The sequence below is a fragment of the Narcine bancroftii genome, chromosome 11 (assembly GCF_036971445.1).
Source record: "Narcine bancroftii isolate sNarBan1 chromosome 11, sNarBan1.hap1, whole genome shotgun sequence".
NCBI lineage: Eukaryota > Metazoa > Chordata > Chondrichthyes > Torpediniformes > Narcinidae > Narcine > Narcine bancroftii.
In genome coordinates, this window is record NC_091479.1 from 55,946,896 (window position 1) to 55,967,136 (window position 20,241).

Here is a 20,241-nt window from a genome sequence, read left to right on the forward strand (position 1 = left end):
GGTGGCTCTGGGTAGTGGGGTTACGGTGGCACTGGGTGGTGGGGTTACGGCGGCTCTGGGTAGTGGGGTTGCTGCGGCTCTAGATGGTGGGGTTACGGCGGCTCTGGGTAGTGTAGTTAGAGAGGCTCTGGGTAGGTGGTTTATGGTGGCTCTGGGTAGTGGGATTATGGTAGCTCTGGGTCGTGGGGATACAGTGGCTCTGAGAAGTGGGGCTACGGTGATTCTGGGTAGTGGGGATACAGTGCCTCTGTGTAGTGGGGTAATGGTGGCTCTGTGTAGTGGGGTAATGGTGGCTCTGGGTAGTGGGGTTACAGTGGCACTGGGTGGTGGGGTTACGGCGGCTCTGGGTAGTGGGGTTACGGCGGCTCTAGATGGTGCGGTTAAGACCCCTCTGGGTGGTAGGGTTACGGCGGCTCTGGGTAGTGTGGTTAGAGAGGCTCTGGGTAGTGGGGTTACGGTGGCTCTGGGTTGTGGGGTTACGGTGGCTCTGGGTAGTGTGGTTAGAGAGGCTCTGGGTAGAGGGGTTACGGTGGCTCTGGGTAGTGGGATTATGGTAGCTCTGGGTCATGGGGTTACAGTGGCTCTGGGTATTGGGATTAAGGTGGCTCTGGGTAGTGGAGTTACGGTGTCTCTGGGTAGAGGGGTTAGGACGGCTCTGGGTAGTGGGGTTATGGTGGTTCTGGGTCGTGGGGTTACGGTGGCACTCGGTAATGGGGTTACAGTGGCGCTGGGTCATGGGTGTTACGGTGGCTCTGGGTAGTGGGTGTTACGGCGACTCTGGGTAGAGGGGTTACGACGGCTCTGGGTAGTGGGGTTACGGTGGTTCTGGGTCGTGGGGTTACGGTGGCACTCGGTAATGGGGTTACAGTGGCGCTGGGTCATGGGTGTTACGGTGGCTCTGGGTAGTGGGGTTACATTGGCTCTGGGAAGTCGGGTTACGGTGACCCTGGGTAGTGGTGTTACGGTGGCTCTGGGAAGTGGGGCTACGGTGATTCTGGGTAGTGGGGATACGGTGCCTCTGTGTAGTGGGGTAATGGTGGCTCTGGGTAGTGGGGTTACGGTGGCACTGGGTGGTGGGGTTACGGCGGCTCTGGGTAGTGGGGTTACGGCGGCTCTAGATGGTGGGGTTACGGCAGTTCTGGGTGGTGGGGTTATGGCAGCTCTAGATGGTGGGGTTAAGACCCCTCTGGGTGGTGGGGTTACAGTGCCTCTGGGTATTGGGATTAAGGTGGCTTTGGGTAGTGGAGTTACGGTGTCTCTGGGTAGAGGGGTTACGACGGCTCTGGGTAGTGGGGTTACGGTGGTTCTGGGTCGTGGGGTTACGGTGGCACTCGGTAATGGGGTTACAGTGGCGCTGGGTCATGGGTGTTACGGTGGCTCTGGGTAGTGGGTGTTACGGCGACTCTGGGTAGAGGGGTTACGACGGCTCTGGATAGTGGGGTTACGGTGGTTCTGGGTCGTGGGGTTATGGTGGCACTCGGTAATGGGGTTACAGTGGCGCTGGGTCATGGGTGTTACGGTGGCTCTGGGTAGTGGGGTTACGGTGGCTCTGGGTAGTGTGGTTAGAGAGGCTCTGGGTAGAGGGGTTACGGTGGCTCTGGGTAGTGGGATTATGGTAGCTCTGGGTCATGGGGTTACAGTGGCTCTGGGTATTGGGATTAAGGTGGCTCTGGGTAGTGGAGTTACGGTGTCTCTGGGTAGAGGGGTTACGACGGCTCTGGGTAGTGGGGTTACAGTGGCTCTGGGTCGTGGGGTTACAGTGGCTCTGGGTCGTGGGGTTACGATGGCTGTGGGTAGTGGGGTTCCGGCTGCTCTGTGTCGTGGAGTTACGGTGGCTCTGGATTGTGGGGTTACGATGGCTCTGGGTCGTGCGGCTTCGGTGGCTCTGGGTATTGGGGTTACGGTGGCTCTGGGTAGTGGGATTACGGTGGCTCTGGGTCATGGGGTTACGGCGGCTCTGGGTAGTGGGGTTACGGTGGCTCTGGGTAGTGGGGTTACAGTGGCTCTGGGTAGTGGGGATACGGTGGCTCTGGTTAGTGGGGTTAAGATGGCTCTGGGTAGTGGGGTTACGGTGGCTCTGGGTAGTGGGTTTATGGTGGCTCTGAGCAGTGGGGTTATGGTGGCTCTGGGTAGTGGGGTTACGGTGGCTCTGGGTGGTGGGGTTAGGGTGGCTCTGGGTGGTGGGGTTAGGGTGGCTCTGGGTGGTGTGGTTACGGAGGCTCTGGGTGGTGGGGTTAGGTTGGCTCTGGGTGGTGGGGTTACGGTGGCTCTGGGTGGTGGAGTTAGGTTGGCTCTGGGTGGTGGGGTTACGGTGGCTCTGGATGGTGGGGTTACGGTGGCTCTGGGTAGTGGGGTTACGGTGGCTCTGGGTAGTGGGGTTATGGTGGCTCTGGGCAGTGGGGTTACGGTGGCTCAGGGTGATGGGGTTAGTGTGGCTCTGTGTGGTGGGGTTACGGTGGCTCTGGGTGGTGGGGTTACGGTGGCTCTGGGTGGTGGGGTTACGGAGGCTCTGGATGGTGGGGTTACGGAGGCTCTGGGTAGTGGCTCTGGGTGGTGGGGTTTTGGTGACTCTGGGTAGTGGAGTTACGGTGGCTCTGGGTAGTGAGGTTACGGTGGCTCTGGGTAGTGGGGTTACGGTGGCTCTAGGTGGTGGGGTTACGGTGGCTCTGGGTGGTGGGGTTACGGTGGCTCTGGGTAGTGGCGTTACGGTGGCTCTGGGTAGTGGGGTTACGGTGGCTCTGGGTAGTGGGGTTACGGTGGCTCTGGGTAGTGGGGTTACGGTGTCTCTGGGTAGAGGGGTTACGACTGCTCTGGGTAGTGGGGTTACGGTGGTTCTGGGTCATGGTGTTACAGTGGCGCTGGGTCATGGGTGTTACGGTGGCTCTGGGTAGTGGGTGTTACGGCGACTCTGGGTAGAGGGTTTACGACGGCTCTGGGTAGTGGGGTTACGGTGGCTCTGGGTAGTGGGATTAAGGTAGCTCTGGGTAGTGGGGTTACATTGGCTCTGGGTAGTCGGGTTACGGTGACCCTGGGTAGTGAGGTTACGGTGGCTCTGGGAATTGGGGCTACGGTGATTCTGGGTAGTGGGCATACGGTGCCTCTGTGTAGTGGGGTAATGGTTGCTCTGGGTAGTGGTGTTACGGTGGCACTGGGTGGTGGGCTTACGGCGGCTCTGGGTAGTGGGGTTACGGCGGCTCTAGATGGTGGGGTTACGGCGGCTCTGGGTAGTGTGGTTAGAGAGGCTCTGGGTAGATGGGTTACGGTGGCTCTGGGTAGTGGGATTATGCTAGCTCTGGGTCGTGGGGTTACAGTGGCTCTGAGAAGTGGGGCTACGGTGATTCTGGGTAGTGGGGATACAGTGCCTCTGAGTAGTGGGGTAATGGTGGCTCTGTGTAGTGGGGTAATGGTGGCTCTGGGTAGTGCGGTTACAGTGGCACTGGGTGGTGGGGTTACGGCGGCTCTGGGTAGTGGGGTTACGGCGGCTCTAGATGGTGGGGTTACGGCGGTTCTGGGTGGTGGGGTTATGGCAGCTCTAGATGGTGGGGTTAAGACCCCTCTGGGTGGTGGGGTTACGGCGGCTCTGGGTAGTGTGGTTAGAGAGGATCTGGGTAGTGGGGTTATGGTGGCTCTGGGTTGTGGGGTTACGGTGGCTCTGGTTAGTGTGGTTAGAGAGGCTCTGGGTAGAGGGGTTACGGTGGCTCTGGGAAGTGGGATTATGGTAGCTCTGGGTCATGGGGTTACAGTGGCTCTGGGTATTGGGATTAATGTGGCTCTGGGTAGTGGAGTTACGGTGTCTCTGGGTAGAGGGGTTACGACGGCTCTGGGTAGTGGGGTTACGGTGGTTCTGGGTCGTGGGGTTACGGTGGCACTCGGTAATGGGGTTACAGTGGCGCTGGGTCATGGGTGTTACGGTGGCTCTTGGTAGTGGGTGTTACGGCGACTCTGGGTAGAGGGGTTACGACGGCTCTGGGTAGTGGGGTTACGGTGGTTCTGGGTCGTGGGGTTATGGTGGCACTCGGTAATGGGGTTACAGTGGCGCTGGGTCATGGGTGTTACGGTGGCTCTGGGTAGTGGGGTTACGGTGGCTCTGGGTAGTGTGGTTAGAGAGGCTCTGGGTAGAGGGGTTACGGTCGCTCTGGGTAGTGGGATTATGGTAGCTCTGGGTCATGGGGTTACAGTGGCTCTGGGTATTGGGATTAAGGTGGCTCTGGGTAGTGGAGTTACGGTGTCTCTGGGTAGAGGGGTTACGACGGCTCTGGGTAGTGGGGTTACGGTGGTTCTGGGTCGTGGGGTTATGGTGGCACTCGCTAATGGGGTTACAGTTGCGCTGGGTCATGGGTGTTACGGTGGCTCTGGGTAGTGGGTGTTACGGCGACTCTGGGTAGAGGGGTTACGACGGCTCTGGGTAGTGGGGTTACGGTGGTTCTGGGTCGTGGGGTTACGGTGGCACTCGGTAATGGGGTTACAGTGGCGCTGGGTCATGGGTGTTACGGAGGCTCTGGGTAGTGGGATTAAGGTGGCTCTGGGTAGTGGGGTTACATTGGCTCTGGGAAGTCGGGTTACATTGACCCTGGGTAATGGTGTTACGGTGGCTCAGGGAAGTGGGGCTACGGTGATTCTGGGTAGTGGGGATACGGTGCCTCTGTGTAGTGGGGTAATGGTGGCTCTGGGTGGTGGGGTTACGGTGGCATTGGGTGGTGGGGTTACGGCGGTTCTAGATGGTGGGGTTACGGCGGTTCTGGGTGGTGGGGTTATGGCAGCTCTAGATGGTGGGGTTAAGACCCCTCTGGGTGGTGGATTTACGGCGGCTCTGGCTGGTGGGGTTATGGCGGCTCTGGATAGTGGGGTTACGGTGGCTCTGGGTCGTGGGGTTATGACGGCTCTGGGTCGTGGGGTTCCGGTGGCTCTGGGTCGTGGGGTTACAGTGGCTCTGGGTCGTGGGGTTACGACGGCTCTGGGTAGTGGGGTTCCGGCTGCTCTGTGTCGTGGAGTTACGGCGGCTCTGGGTCTTGGGGTTATGACGGCTCTGGGTCTTGGGGTTACGTCGGCTCTGGGTAGTGGGGTTACGTTGACTCTGGGTAGTGGGGTTGCGGTGGCTCTGGGTAGTGGGGTTACGGTGTCTTTGGGTAGTGGGGTTACGGTGGCTCTCTGTAGTGGTGTTGAGGTGGCTCTGGGTAGTGGTGTTACGGTGGCTCTGGGTACTGGGGGTTACAGCGGCTCTTGGTAGTGGGGTTACGTCGGCTCAGGGTGGTGGGGTTACGGCGGCTGTGGGTCGTGGGGTTACGGCGGCTCTGGGTCGTGGGGTTACGGCGGTTGTGCATCATGGAGTTACGGCGGCTCTGGGTCTTGGGGGTTGAGGCGGCTCTTGGTAGTGGGATTACGGTGGCTCTGGGTAGTAGGGTTATGGTGGCTCTGGGTAGTGGGGTTACGGCGGTTCTGGGTGGTGGGGTTATGGCAGCTCTAGATGGTGGAGTTAAGACCCCTCTGGGTGGTGGGGTTATGGCAGCTCTGGCTAGTGGGGTTACAGCGGCTCTGGGTCGTGGGGTTACGACGGCTCTGGGTCGTGGGGTTCCGGCGGCTCTGTGTCGTGGAGTTACGGCGGCTCTGGATCTTGGGGTTACGGCGGCTCTGGGTCTTGGGGTTACGGTGGATCTGGGTAGTGGGGTTACGGTGACTCTAGGTAGTGGTGTTACGGTGGCTCTGGGTAGTGGGGTTACGGTGTCTTTGGGTAGTGGGGTTACGGTGGCTCTTGGTAGTGGCTCTGTGTAGTGGTGTTACGGTGGCTCTGGGTACTGTGGGTTACAGCGGCTCTTGGTAGTGGGGTTACATCGGCTCTGGGCGGTGGGGTTACGGCGGCTGTGGGTCGTGCGGTTACGGCGGCTCTGGGTCGTGTGGTTACGGCGACTGAGCGTCATGGAGTTACGGCGGCTCTGGGTCTTGGGGGTTAAGGCGGCTCTTGGTAGTGGGATTACGGTGGCTCTGGGAGTGGGGTTATGGTGGCACTCGGTAATGGGGTTACAGTGGCGCTGGGTCATGGGTGTTACGGTGGCTCTGGGTAGTGGGGTTACGGTGGCTCTGGGTAGTGTGGTTAGAGAGGCTCTGGGTAGAGGGGTTATGGTGGCTCTGGGTAGTGGGATTATGGTAGCTCTGGGTCATGGTGTTACAGTGGCTCTGGGTATTGGGATTAAGGTGGCTCTGGGTAGTGGAGTTATGGTGTCTCTGGGTAGAGGGGTTACGACGGCTCTGGGTAGTGGGGTTACGGTGGTTCTGGGTCGTGGGGTTACGGTGGCACTCGGTAATGGGGTTACAGTGGCGCTGGGTCATGGGTGTTACGGTGGCTCTGGGTAGTGGGTGTTACGGCGACTCTGGGTAGAGGGGTTACGACGGCTCTGGGTAGTGGGGTTACGGTGGTTCTGGGTCGTGGGGTTACGGTGGCACTCGGTAATGGGGTTACAGTGGCGCTGGGTCATGGGTGTTACGGAGGCTCTGGGTAGTGGGATTAAGGTGGCTCTGGGTAGTGGTGTTACGGAGGCTCTGGGTAGTGGCTCTGGGTGGTGGGGTTTCAGTGGCTCTGGGTAGTGGAGTTACGGTGGCTCTGGGTAGTGAGGTTACGGTGGCTCTGGGTAGTGGGGTTACGGTGGCTCTAGGTGGTGGGGTTACGGTGGCTCTGGGTGGTGGGGTTACGGTGGCTCTGGGTAGTGGCATTACGGTGGCTCTGGGTAGTGGGGTTACGGTGGCTCTGGGTAGTGGGGTTACGGTGGCTCTGGGTAGTGAGGTTACGGTGTCTCTGGGTAGAGGGGTTACGACTGCTCTGGGTAGTGGGGTTACGGTGGTTCTGGGTCATGGTGTTACAGTGGCGCTGGGTCATGGGTGTTACGGTGGCTCTGGGTAGTGGGTGTTACTGCGACTCTGGGTAGAGGGGTTACGACGGCTCTGGGTAGTGGGGTTACGGTGGCTCTGGGTAGTGGGATTATGGTAGCTCTGGGTAGTGGGGTTACATTGGCTCTGGGTAGTCGGGTTACGGTGACCCTGGGTAGTGAGGTTACGGTGGCTCTGGGAATTGGGGCTACGGTGATTCTGGGTAGTGGGCATACGGTGCCTCTGTGTAGTGGGGTAATGGTGGCTCTGGGTGGTGGGGTTACGGTGGCATTGGGTGATGGGGTTACGGCGGTTCTAGATGGTGGGGTTACGGCGGTTCTGGGTGGTGGGGTTATGGCAGCTCTAGATGGTGGGGTAAAGACCCCTCTGGGTGGTGGGGTTACGGCGGCTCTGGCTGGTGGGGTTATGGCGGCTCTGGATAGTGGGGTTACGGTGGCTCTGGGTCGTGGGGTTATGACGGCTCTGGGTCGTGGGGTTCCGGTGGCTCTGGGTAGTGTGGTTAGAGAGGCTCTGGGTAGATGGGTTACGGTGGCTCTGGGTAGTGGGATTATGGTAGCTCTGGGTCGTGGGGTTACAGTGGCTCTGAGAAGTTGGGCTACGGTGATTCTGGGTAGTGGGGATACAGTGCCTCTGTGTAGTGGGGTAATGGTGGCTCTGGGTAGTGGGGTTACGGTGGCACTGGGTGGTGGGGTTACGGCGGCTCTGGGTAGTGGGGTTACTGCGGCTCTAGATGGTGGGGTTACGGCGGCTCTGGGTAGTGTAGTTAGAGAGGCTCTGGGTAGATGGGTTACGGTGGCTCTGGGTAGTGGGATTATGGTAGCTCTGGGTCGTGGGGATACAGTGGCTCTGAGAAGTGGGGCTACGGTGATTCTGGGTATTGGGGATACAGTGCCTCTGTGTAGTGGGGTAATGGTGGCTCTGTGTAGTGGGGTAATGGTGGCTCTGGGTAGTGGGGTTACAGTGGCACTGGGTGGTGGGGTTACGGCGGCTCTGGGTAGTGGGGTCATGGCGGCTCTAGATGGTGAGGTTACGGCGGTTCTGGGTGGTGGGGTTATGGCAGCTCTAGATGGTGCGGTTAAGACCCCTCTGGGTGGTGGGGTTACGGCGGCTCTGGGTAGTGTGGTTAGAGAGGCTCTGGGTAGTGGGGTTACGGTGGCTCTGGGTTGTGGGGTTACGGTGGCTCTGGGTAGTGTGGTTAGAGAGGCTCTGGGTAGAGGGGTTACGGTGGCTCTGGGTAGTGGGATTATGGTAGCTCTGGGTCATGGGGTTACAGTGCCTCTGGGTATTGGGATTAAGGTGGCTCTGGGTAGTGGAGTTACGGTGTCTCTGGGTAGAGGGGTTACGACGGCTCTGGGTAGTGGGGTTATGGTGGTTCTGGGTCGTGGGGTTACGGTGGCACTCGGTAATGGGGTTACAGTGGCGCTGGGTCATGGGTGTTACGGTGGCTCTGGGTAGTGGGTGTTACGGCGACTCTGGGTAGAGGGGTTACGACGGCTCTGGGTAGTGGGGTTACGGTGGTTCTGGGTCGTGGGGTTACGGTGGCACTCGGTAATGGGGTTACAGTGGCGCTGGGTCATGGGTGTTACGGTGGCTCTGGGTAGTGGGGTTACATTGGCTCTGGGAAGTCGGGTTACGGTGACCCTGGGTAGTGGTGTTACGGTGGCTCTGGGAAGTGGGGCTACGGTGATTCTGGGTAGTGGGGATACGGTGCCTCTGTGTAGTGGGGTAATGGTGGCTCTGGGTAGTGGGGTTACGGTGGCACTGGGTGGTGGGGTTACGGCGGCTCTGGGTAGTGGGGTTACGGCGGCTCTAGATGGTGGGGTTACGGCAGTTCTGGGTGGTGGAGTTATGGCAGCTCTAGATGGTGGGGTTAAGACCCCTCTGGGTGGTGGGGTTACAGTGGCTCTGGGTATTGGGATTAAGGTGGCTTTGGGTAGTGGAGTTACGGTGTCTCTGGGTAGAGGGGTTACGACGGCTCTGGATAGTGGTGTTACGGTGGTTCTGGGTCGTGGGGTTATGGTGGCACTCGGTAATGGGGTTACAGTGGCGCTGGGTCATGGGTGTTACGGTGGCTCTGGGTAGTGGGGTTACGGTGGCTCTGGGTAGTGGGATTATGGTAGCTCTGGGTCATGGGGTTACAGTGGCTCTGGGTATTGGGATTAAGGTGGCTCTGCGTAGTGGAGTTACGGTGTCTCTGGGTATTGGGATTAAGGTGGCTCTGGGTAGTGGAGTTACGGTGTCTCTGGGTAGAGGGGTTACGACGGCTCTGGGTAGTGGGATTATGGTAGCTCTGGGTCATGGGGTTACAGTGGCTCTGGGTATTGGGATTAAGGTGGCTCTGCGTAGTGGAGTTACGGTGTCTCTGGGTAGAGGGATTAAGGTGGCTCTGGGTAGTGGAGTTACGGTGTCTCTGGGTAGAGGGGTTACGACGGCTCTGGGTAGTGGGATTATGGTAGCTCTGGGTCATGGGGTTACAGTGGCTCTGGGTATTGGGATTAAGGTGGCTCTGCGTAGTGGAGTTACGGTGTCTCTGGGTAGAGGGGTTACGACGGCTCTGGGTAGTGGGGTTACAGTGGCTCTGGGTCGTGGGGTTACAGTGGCTCTGGGTCGTGGGGTTACGATGGCTCTGGGTAGTGGGGTTCCGGCTGCTCTGTGTCGTGGAGTTACGGTGGCTCTGGATTGTGGGGTTACGATGGCTCTGGGTCGTGCGGTTTCGGTGGCTCTGGGTATTGGGGTTACGGTGGCTCTGGGTAGTGGGATTACGGTGGCTCTGGGTCATGGGGTTACGGCGGCTCTGGGTAGTGGGGTTACGGTGGTTCTGGGTCGTGGGGTTATGGTGGCACTCGGTAATGGGGTTACAGTGGCGCTGGGTCATGGGTGTTACGGTGGCTCTGGGTAGTGGGGTTACGGTGGCTCTGGGTAGTGGGATTATGGTAGCTCTGGGTCATGGGGTTACAGTGGCTCTGGGTATTGGGATTAAGGTGGCTCTGCGTAGTGGAGTTACGGTGTCTCTGGGTATTGGGATTAAGGTGGCTCTGGGTAGTGGAGTTACGGTGTCTCTGGGTAGAGGGGTTACGACGGCTCTGGGTAGTGGGATTATGGTAGCTCTGGGTCATGGGGTTACAGTGGCTCTGGGTATTGGGATTAAGGTGGCTCTGCGTAGTGGAGTTACGGTGTCTCTGGGTAGAGGGGTTACGACGGCTCTGGGTAGTGGGGTTACAGTGGCTCTGGGTCGTGGGGTTACAGTGGCTCTGGGTCGTGGGGTTACGATGGCTCTGGGTAGTGGGGTTCCGGCTGCTCTGTGTCGTGGAGTTACGGTGGCTCTGGATTGTGGGGTTACGATGGCTCTGGGTCGTGCGGTTTCGGTGGCTCTGGGTATTGGGGTTACGGTGGCTCTGGGTAGTGGGATTACGGTGGCTCTGGGTCATGGGGTTACGGCGGCTCTGGGTAGTGGGGTCACGGTGGCTCTGGTTAGTGGGGTTACAGTTGCTCTGGATAGTGGGGATACGGTGGCTCTGGTTAGTGGGGTTAAGGTGGCTCTGGGTAGTGGGGTTACGGTGGCTCTGGGTAGTGGGTTTATGGTGGCTCTGAGCAGTGGGGTTATGGTGGCTCTGGGTAGTGGGGTTACGGTGGCTCTGGGTGGTGGGGTTAGGGTGGCTCTGGGTGGTGGGGTTAGGGTGGCTCTGGGTGGTGTGACTACGGAGGCTCTGGGTGGTGGGGTTAGGTTGGCTCTGGGTGGTGGGGTTACGGTGGCTCTGGGTGGTGGAGTTAGGTTGGCTCTGGGTGGTGGGGTTACGGTGGCTCTGGATGGTGGGGTTACGGTGGCTCTGGGTAGTGGGGTTACGGTGGCTCTGGGTAGTGGGGTTATGGTGGCTCTGGGCAGTGGGGTTACGGTGGCTCAGGGTGATGGGTTTAGTGTGGCTCTGTGTGGTGGGGTTACGGTGGCTCTGGGTGGTGGGGTTACGGTGGCTCTGGGTGGTGGGGTTACGGAGGCTCTGGATGGTGGGGTTACGGAGGCTCTGGGTAGTGGCTCTGGGTGGTGGGGTTTTGGTGGCTCTGGGTAGTGGAGTTACGGTGGCTCTGGGTAGTGAGGTTACGGTGGCTCTGGGTAGTGGGGTTACGGTGGCTCTAGGTGGTGGGGTTACGGTGGCTCTGGGTGGTGGGGTTACGGTGGCTCTGGGTAGTGGCGTTACGGTGGCTCTGGGTAGTGGGGTTACGGTGGCTCTGGGTAGTGGGGTTACGGTGGCTCTGGGTAGTGGGGTTACGGTGTCTCTGGGTAGAGGGGTTACGACTGCTCTGGGTAGTGGGGTTACGGTGGTTCTGGGTCATGGTGTTACAGTGGCGCTGGGTCATGGGTGTTACGGTGGCTCTGGGTAGTGGGTGTTACGGCGACTCTGGGTAGAGGGGTTACGACGGCTCTGGGTAGTGGGGTTACGGTGGCTCTGGGTAGTGGGATTAAGGTAGCTCTGGGTAGTGGGGTTACATTGGCTCTGGGTAGTCGGGTTACGGTGACCCTGGGTAGTGAGGTTACGGTGGCTCTGGGAATTGGGGCTACGGTGATTCTGGGTAGTGGGCATACGGTGCCTCTGTGTAGTGGGGTAATGGTTGCTCTGGGTAGTGGTGTTACGGTGGCACTGGGTGGTGGGCTTACGGCGGCTCTGGGTAGTGGGGTTACGGCGGCTCTAGATGGTGGGGTTACGGCGGCTCTGGGTAGTGTGGTTAGAGAGGCTCTGGGTAGATGGGTTACGGTGGCTCTGGGTAGTGGGATTATGCTAGCTCTGGGTCGTGGGGTTACAGTGGCTCTGAGAAGTGGGGCTACGGTGATTCTGGGTAGTGGGGATACAGTGCCTCTGAGTAGTGGGGTAATGGTGGCTCTGTGTAGTGGGGTAATAGTGGCTCTGGGTAGTGCGGTTACAGTGGCACTGGGTGGTGGGGTTACGGCGGCTCTGGGTAGTGGGGTTACGGCGGCTCTAGATGGTGGGGTTACGGCGGTTCTGGGTGGTGGGGTTATGGCAGCTCTAGATGGTGGGGTTAAGACCCCTCTGGGTGGTGGGGTTACGGCGGCTCTGGGTAGTGTGGTTAGAGAGGATCTGGGTAGTGGGGTTATGGTGGCTCTGGGTTGTGGGGTTACGGTGGCTCTGGTTAGTGTGGTTAGAGAGGCTCTGGGTAGAGGGGTTACGGTGGCTCTGGGAAGTGGGATTATGGTAGCTCTGGGTCATGGGGTTACAGTGGCTCTGGGTATTGGGATTAATGTGGCTCTGGGTAGTGGAGTTACGGTGTCTCTGGGTAGAGGGGTTACGACGGCTCTGGGTAGTGGGGTTACGGTGGTTCTGGGTCGTGGGGTTACGGTGGCACTCGGTAATGGGGTTACAGTGGCGCTGGGTCATGGGTGTTACGGTGGCTCTTGGTAGTGGGTGTTACGGCGACTCTGGGTAGAGGGGTTACGACGGCTCTGGGTAGTGGGGTTACGGTGGTTCTGGGTCGTGGGGTTATGGTGGCACTCGGTAATGGGGTTACAGTGGCGCTGGGTCATGGGTGTTACGGTGGCTCTGGGTAGTGGGGTTACGGTGGCTCTGGGTAGTGTGGTTAGAGAGGCTCTGGGTAGAGGGGTTACGGTCGCTCTGGGTAGTGGGATTATGGTAGCTCTGGGTCATGGGGTTACAGTGGCTCTGGGTATTGGGATTAAGGTGGCTCTGGGTAGTGGAGTTACGGTGTCTCTGGGTAGAGGGGTTACGACGGCTCTGGGTAGTGGGGTTACGGTGGTTCTGGGTCGTGGGGTTATGGTGGCACTCGGTAATGGGGTTACAGTTGCGCTGGGTCATGGGTGTTACGGTGGCTCTGGGTAGTGGGTGTTACGGCGACTCTGGGTAGAGGGGTTACGACGGCTCTGGGTAGTGGGGTTACGGTGGTTCTGGGTCGTGGGGTTACGGTGGCACTCGGTAATGGGGTTACAGTGGCGCTGGGTCATGGGTGTTACGGAGGCTCTGGGTAGTGGGATTAAGGTGGCTCTGGGTAGTGGGGTTACATTGGCTCTGGGAAGTCGGGTTACATTGACCCTGGGTAATGGTGTTACGGTGGCTCAGGGAAGTGGGGCTACGGTGATTCTGGGTAGTGGGGATACGGTGCCTCTGTGTAGTGGGGTAATGGTGGCTCTGGGTGGTGGGGTTACGGTGGCATTGGGTGGTGGGGTTACGGCGGTTCTAGATGGTGGGGTTACGGCGGTTCTGGGTGGTGGGGTTATGGCAGCTCTAGATGGTGGGGTTAAGACCCCTCTGGGTGGTGGATTTACGGCGGCTCTGGCTGGTGGGGTTATGGCGGCTCTGGATAGTGGGGTTACGGTGGCTCTGGGTCGTGGGGTTATGACGGCTCTGGGTCGTGGGGTTCCGGTGGCTCTGGGTCGTGGGGTTACAGTGGCTCTGGGTCGTGGGGTTACGACGGCTCTGGGTAGTGGGGTTCCGGCTGCTCTGTGTCGTGGAGTTACGGCGGCTCTGGGTCTTGGGGTTATGACGGCTCTGGGTCTTGGGGTTACGTCGGCTCTGGGTAGTGGGGTTACGTTGACTCTGGGTAGTGGGGTTGCGGTGGCTCTGGGTAGTGGGGTTACGGTGTCTTTGGGTAGTGGGGTTACGGTGGCTCTCTGTAGTGGTGTTGAGGTGGCTCTGGGTAGTGGTGTTACGGTGGCTCTGGGTACTGGGGGTTACAGCGGCTCTTGGTAGTGGGGTTACGTCGGCTCAGGGTGGTGGGGTTACGGCGGCTGTGGGTCGTGGGGTTACGGCGGCTCTGGGTCGTGGGGTTACGGCGGTTGTGCATCATGGAGTTACGGCGGCTCTGGGTCTTGGGGGTTGAGGCGGCTCTTGGTAGTGGGATTACGGTGGCTCTGGGTAGTAGGGTTATGGTGGCTCTGGGTAGTGGGGTTACGGCGGTTCTGGGTGGTGGGGTTATGGCAGCTCTAGATGGTGGAGTTAAGACCCCTCTGGGTGGTGGGGTTATGGCAGCTCTGGCTAGTGGGGTTACAGCGGCTCTGGGTCGTGGGGTTACGACGGCTCTGGGTCGTGGGGTTCCGGCGGCTCTGTGTCGTGGAGTTACGGCGGCTCTGGATCTTGGGGTTACGGCGGCTCTGGGTCTTGGGGTTACGGTGGATCTGGGTAGTGGGGTTACGGTGACTCTAGGTAGTGGTGTTACGGTGGCTCTGGGTAGTGGGGTTACGGTGTCTTTGGGTAGTGGGGTTACGGTGGCTCTTGGTAGTGGCTCTGTGTAGTGGTGTTACGGTGGCTCTGGGTACTGTGGGTTACAGCGGCTCTTGGTAGTGGGGTTACATCGGCTCTGGGCGGTGGGGTTACGGCGGCTGTGGGTCGTGCGGTTACGGCGGCTCTGGGTCGTGTGGTTACGGCGACTGAGCGTCATGGAGTTACGGCGGCTCTGGGTCTTGGGGGTTAAGGCGGCTCTTGGTAGTGGGATTACGGTGGCTCTGGGAGTGGGGTTATGGTGGCACTCGGTAATGGGGTTACAGTGGCGCTGGGTCATGGGTGTTACGGTGGCTCTGGGTAGTGGGGTTACGGTGGCTCTGGGTAGTGTGGTTAGAGAGGCTCTGGGTAGAGGGGTTATGGTGGCTCTGGGTAGTGGGATTATGGTAGCTCTGGGTCATGGTGTTACAGTGGCTCTGGGTATTGGGATTAAGGTGGCTCTGGGTAGTGGAGTTATGGTGTCTCTGGGTAGAGGGGTTACGACGGCTCTGGGTAGTGGGGTTACGGTGGTTCTGGGTCGTGGGGTTACGGTGGCACTCGGTAATGGGGTTACAGTGGCGCTGGGTCATGGGTGTTACGGTGGCTCTGGGTAGTGGGTGTTACGGCGACTCTGGGTAGAGGGGTTACGACGGCTCTGGGTAGTGGGGTTACGGTGGTTCTGGGTCGTGGGGTTACGGTGGCACTCGGTAATGGGGTTACAGTGGCGCTGGGTCATGGGTGTTACGGAGGCTCTGGGTAGTGGGATTAAGGTGGCTCTGGGTAGTGGTGTTACGGAGGCTCTGGGTAGTGGCTCTGGGTGGTGGGGTTTCAGTGGCTCTGGGTAGTGGAGTTACGGTGGCTCTGGGTAGTGAGGTTACGGTGGCTCTGGGTAGTGGGGTTACGGTGGCTCTAGGTGGTGGGGTTACGGTGGCTCTGGGTGGTGGGGTTACGGTGGCTCTGGGTAGTGGCATTACGGTGGCTCTGGGTAGTGGGGTTACGGTGGCTCTGGGTAGTGGGGTTACGGTGGCTCTGGGTAGTGAGGTTACGGTGTCTCTGGGTAGAGGGGTTACGACTGCTCTGGGTAGTGGGGTTACGGTGGTTCTGGGTCATGGTGTTACAGTGGCGCTGGGTCATGGGTGTTACGGTGGCTCTGGGTAGTGGGTGTTACTGCGACTCTGGGTAGAGGGGTTACGACGGCTCTGGGTAGTGGGGTTACGGTGGCTCTGGGTAGTGGGATTATGGTAGCTCTGGGTAGTGGGGTTACATTGGCTCTGGGTAGTCGGGTTACGGTGACCCTGGGTAGTGAGGTTACGGTGGCTCTGGGAATTGGGGCTACGGTGATTCTGGGTAGTGGGCATACGGTGCCTCTGTGTAGTGGGGTAATGGTGGCTCTGGGTGGTGGGGTTACGGTGGCATTGGGTGGTGGGGTTACGGCGGTTCTAGATGGTGGGGTTACGGCGGTTCTGGGTGGTGGGGTTATGGCAGCTCTAGATGGTGGGGTAAAGACCCCTCTGGGTGGTGGGGTTACGGCGGCTCTGGCTGGTGGGGTTATGGCGGCTCTGGATAGTGGGGTTACGGTGGCTCTGGGTCGTGGGGTTATGACGGCTCTGGGTCGTGGGGTTCCGGTGGCTCTGGGTAGTGTGGTTAGAGAGGCTCTGGGTAGATGGGTTACGGTGGCTCTGGGTAGTGGGATTATGGTAGCTCTGGGTCGTGGGGTTACAGTGGCTCTGAGAAGTTGGGCTACGGTGATTCTGGGTAGTGGGGATACAGTGCCTCTGTGTAGTGGGGTAATGGTGGCTCTGGGTAGTGGGGTTACGGTGGCACTGGGTGGTGGGGTTACGGCGGCTCTGGGTAGTGGGGTTACTGCGGCTCTAGATGGTGGGGTTACGGCGGCTCTGGGTAGTGTAGTTAGAGAGGCTCTGGGTAGATGGGTTACGGTGGCTCTGGGTAGTGGGATTATGGTAGCTCTGGGTCGTGGGGATACAGTGGCTCTGAGAAGTGGGGCTACGGTGATTCTGGGTATTGGGGATACAGTGCCTCTGTGTAGTGGGGTAATGGTGGCTCTGTGTAGTGGGGTAATGGTGGCTCTGGGTAGTGGGGTTACAGTGGCACTGGGTGGTGGGGTTACGGCGGCTCTGGGTAGTGGGGTCATGGCGGCTCTAGATGGTGAGGTTACGGCGGTTCTGGGTGGTGGGGTTATGGCAGCTCTAGATGGTGCGGTTAAGACCCCTCTGGGTGGTGGGGTTACGGCGGCTCTGGGTAGTGTGGTTAGAGAGGCTCTGGGTAGTGGGGTTACGGTGGCTCTGGGTTGTGGGGTTACGGTGGCTCTGGGTAGTGTGGTTAGAGAGGCTCTGGGTAGAGGGGTTACGGTGGCTCTGGGTAGTGGGATTATGGTAGCTCTGGGTCATGGGGTTACAGTGCCTCTGGGTATTGGGATTAAGGTGGCTCTGGGTAGTGGAGTTACGGTGTCTCTGGGTAGAGGGGTTACGACGGCTCTGGGTAGTGGGGTTATGGTGGTTCTGGGTCGTGGGGTTACGGTGGCACTCGGTAATGGGGTTACAGTGGCGCTGGGTCATGGGTGTTACGGTGGCTCTGGGTAGTGGGTGTTACGGCGACTCTGGGTAGAGGGGTTACGACGGCTCTGGGTAGTGGGGTTACGGTGGTTCTGGGTCGTGGGGTTACGGTGGCACTCGGTAATGGGGTTACAGTGGCGCTGGGTCATGGGTGTTACGGTGGCTCTGGGTAGTGGGGTTACATTGGCTCTGGGAAGTCGGGTTACGGTGACCCTGGGTAGTGGTGTTACGGTGGCTCTGGGAAGTGGGGCTACGGTGATTCTGGGTAGTGGGGATACGGTGCCTCTGTGTAGTGGGGTAATGGTGGCTCTGGGTAGTGGGGTTACGGTGGCACTGGGTGGTGGGGTTACGGCGGCTCTGGGTAGTGGGGTTACGGCGGCTCTAGATGGTGGGGTTACGGCAGTTCTGGGTGGTGGAGTTATGGCAGCTCTAGATGGTGGGGTTAAGACCCCTCTGGGTGGTGGGGTTACAGTGGCTCTGGGTATTGGGATTAAGGTGGCTTTGGGTAGTGGAGTTACGGTGTCTCTGGGTAGAGGGGTTACGACGGCTCTGGGTAGTGGGGTTACGGTGGATCTGGGTCGTGGGGTTACGGTGGCACTCGGTAATGGGGTTACAGTGGCGCTGGGTCATGGGTGTTACTGTGGCTCTGGGTAGTGGGTGTTACGGCGAGACTGGGTAGAGGGGTTACGACGGCTCTGGATAGTGGTGTTACGGTGGTTCTGGGTCGTGGGGTTATGGTGGCACTCGGTAATGGGGTTACAGTGGCGCTGGGTCATGGGTGTTACGGTGGCTCTGGGTAGTGGGGTTACGGTGGCTCTGGGTAGTGGGATTATGGTAGCTCTGGGTCATGGGGTTACAGTGGCTCTGGGTATTGGGATTAAGGTGGCTCTGCGTAGTGGAGTTACGGTGTCTCTGGGTATTGGGATTAAGGTGGCTCTGGGTAGTGGAGTTACGGTGTCTCTGGGTAGAGGGGTTACGACGGCTCTGGGTAGTGGGATTATGGTAGCTCTGGGTCATGGGGTTACAGTGGCTCTGGGTATTGGGATTAAGGTGGCTCTGCGTAGTGGAGTTACGGTGTCTCTGGGTAGAGGGATTAAGGTGGCTCTGGGTAGTGGAGTTACGGTGTCTCTGGGTAGAGGGGTTACGACGGCTCTGGGTAGTGGGATTATGGTAGCTCTGGGTCATGGGGTTACAGTGGCTCTGGGTATTGGGATTAAGGTGGCTCTGCGTAGTGGAGTTACGGTGTCTCTGGGTAGAGGGGTTACGACGGCTCTGGGTAGTGGGGTTACAGTGGCTCTGGGTCGTGGGGTTACAGTGGCTCTGGGTCGTGGGGTTACGATGGCTCTGGGTAGTGGGGTTCCGGCTGCTCTGTGTCGTGGAGTTACGGTGGCTCTGGATTGTGGGGTTACGATGGCTCTGGGTCGTGCGGTTTCGGTGGCTCTGGGTATTGGGGTTACGGTGGCTCTGGGTAGTGGGATTACGGTGGCTCTGGGTCATGGGGTTACGGCGGCTCTGGGTAGTGGGGTTACGGTGGTTCTGGGTCGTGGGGTTATGGTGGCACTCGGTAATGGGGTTACAGTGGCGCTGGGTCATGGGTGTTACGGTGGCTCTGGGTAGTGGGGTTACGGTGGCTCTGGGTAGTGGGATTATGGTAGCTCTGGGTCATGGGGTTACAGTGGCTCTGGGTATTGGGATTAAGGTGGCTCTGCGTAGTGGAGTTACGGTGTCTCTGGGTATTGGGATTAAGGTGGCTCTGGGTAGTGGAGTTACGGTGTCTCTGGGTAGAGGGGTTACGACGGCTCTGGGTAGTGGGATTATGGTAGCTCTGGGTCATGGGGTTACAGTGGCTCTGGGTATTGGGATTAAGGTGGCTCTGCGTAGTGGAGTTACGGTGTCTCTGGGTAGAGGGGTTACGACGGCTCTGGGTAGTGGGGTTACAGTGGCTCTGGGTCGTGGGGTTACAGTGGCTCTGGGTCGTGGGGTTACGATGGCTCTGGGTAGTGGGGTTCCGGCTGCTCTGTGTCGTGGAGTTACGGTGGCTCTGGATTGTGGGGTTACGATGGCTCTGGGTCGTGCGGTTTCGGTGGCTCTGGGTATTGGGGTTACGGTGGCTCTGGGTAGTGGGATTACGGTGGCTCTGGGTCATGGGGTTACGGCGGCTCTGGGTAGTGGGGTCACGGTGGCTCTGGTTAGTGGGGTTACAGTTGCTCTGGATAGTGGGGATACGGTGGCTCTGGTTAGTGGGGTTAAGGTGGCTCTGGGTAGTGGGGTTACGGTGGCTCTGGGTAGTGGGTTTATGGTGGCTCTGAGCAGTGGGGTTATGGTGGCTCTGGGTAGTGGGGTTACGGTGGCTCTGGGTGGTGGGGTTAGGGTGGCTCTGGGTGGTGGGGTTAGGGTGGCTCTGGGTGGTGTGACTACGGAGGCTCTGGGTGGTGGGGTTAGGTTGGCTCTGGGTGGTGGGGTTACGGTGGCTCTGGGTGGTGGAGTTAGGTTGGCTCTGGGTGGTGGGGTTACGGTGGCTCTGGATGGTGGGGTTACGGTGGCTCTGGGTAGTGGGGTTACGGTGGCTCTGGGTAGTGGGGTTATGGTGGCTCTGGGCAGTGGGGTTACGGTGGCTCATGGTGATGGGTTTAGTGTGGCTCTGTGTGGTGGGGTTACGGTGGCTCTGGGTGGTGGGGTTACGGTGGCTCTGGGTGGTGGGGTTACGGAGGCTCTGGATGGTGGGGTTACGGAGGCTCTGGGTAGTGGCTCTGGGTGGTGGGGTTTTGGTGGCTCTGGGTAGTGGAGTTACGGTGGCTCTGGGTAGTGAGGTTACGGTGGCTCTGGGTAGTGGGGTTACGGTGGCTCTAGGTGGTGGGGTTACGGTGGCTCTGGGTGGTGGGGTTACGGTGGCTCTGGGTAGTGGCGTTACGGTGGCTCTGGGTAGTGGGGTTACGGTGGCTCTGGGTAGTGGGGTTACGGTGGCTCTGGGTAGTGGGGTTACGGTGTCTCTGGGTAGAGGGGTTACGACTGCTCTGGGTAGTGGGGTTACGGTGGTTCTGGGTCATGGTGTTACAGTGGCGCTGGGTCATGGGTGTTACGGTGGCTCTGGGTAGTGGGTGTTACGGACTCTGGGTAGAGGGGTTATGACGGCTCTGGGTAGTGGGGTTACGGTGGCTCTGGGTAGTGGGATTAAGGTAGCTCTGGGTAGTGGGGTTACATTGGCTCTGGGTAGTCGGGTTACGGTGACCCTGGGTAGTGAGGTTACGGTGGCTCTGGGAATTGGGGCTACGGTGATTCTGGGTAGTGGGCATACGGTGCCTCTGTGTAGTGGGGTAATGGTGGCTCTGGGTAGTGGGGTTACGGTGGCACTGGGTGGTGGGCTTACGGCGGCTCTGGGTAGTGGGGTTACGTCGGCTCTAGATGGTGGGGTTACGGCGGCTCTGGGTAGTGTGGTTAGAGAGGCTCTGGGTAGATGGGTTACGGTGGCTCTGGGTAGTGGGATTATGGTAGCTCTGGGTCGTGGGGTTACAGTGGCTCTGAGAAGTGGGGCTACGGTGATTCTGGGTAGTGGGGATACAGTGCCTCTG

The 20,241-nt window shown here is 59.4% G+C and overlaps 1 protein-coding gene across 1 annotated transcript in view; it reads right to left on the bottom strand.

The window, feature by feature from the left end:
* Positions 1 to 20,241, bottom strand: part of LOC138745210 (serine/arginine repetitive matrix protein 2-like) — a 190,770-nt gene that overhangs the window by 138,429 nt on the left and 32,100 nt on the right. The window contains exons 11-12 of the mRNA XM_069902273.1: positions 14,193 to 14,342; positions 5,828 to 5,977 (exon numbers count right to left, since the gene is read on the bottom strand). Of these exons, the coding sequence (XP_069758374.1) occupies positions 5,828 to 5,977; positions 14,193 to 14,342 (300 nt within the window). The remainder of the gene's footprint in view (positions 1 to 5,827; positions 5,978 to 14,192; positions 14,343 to 20,241) is intronic.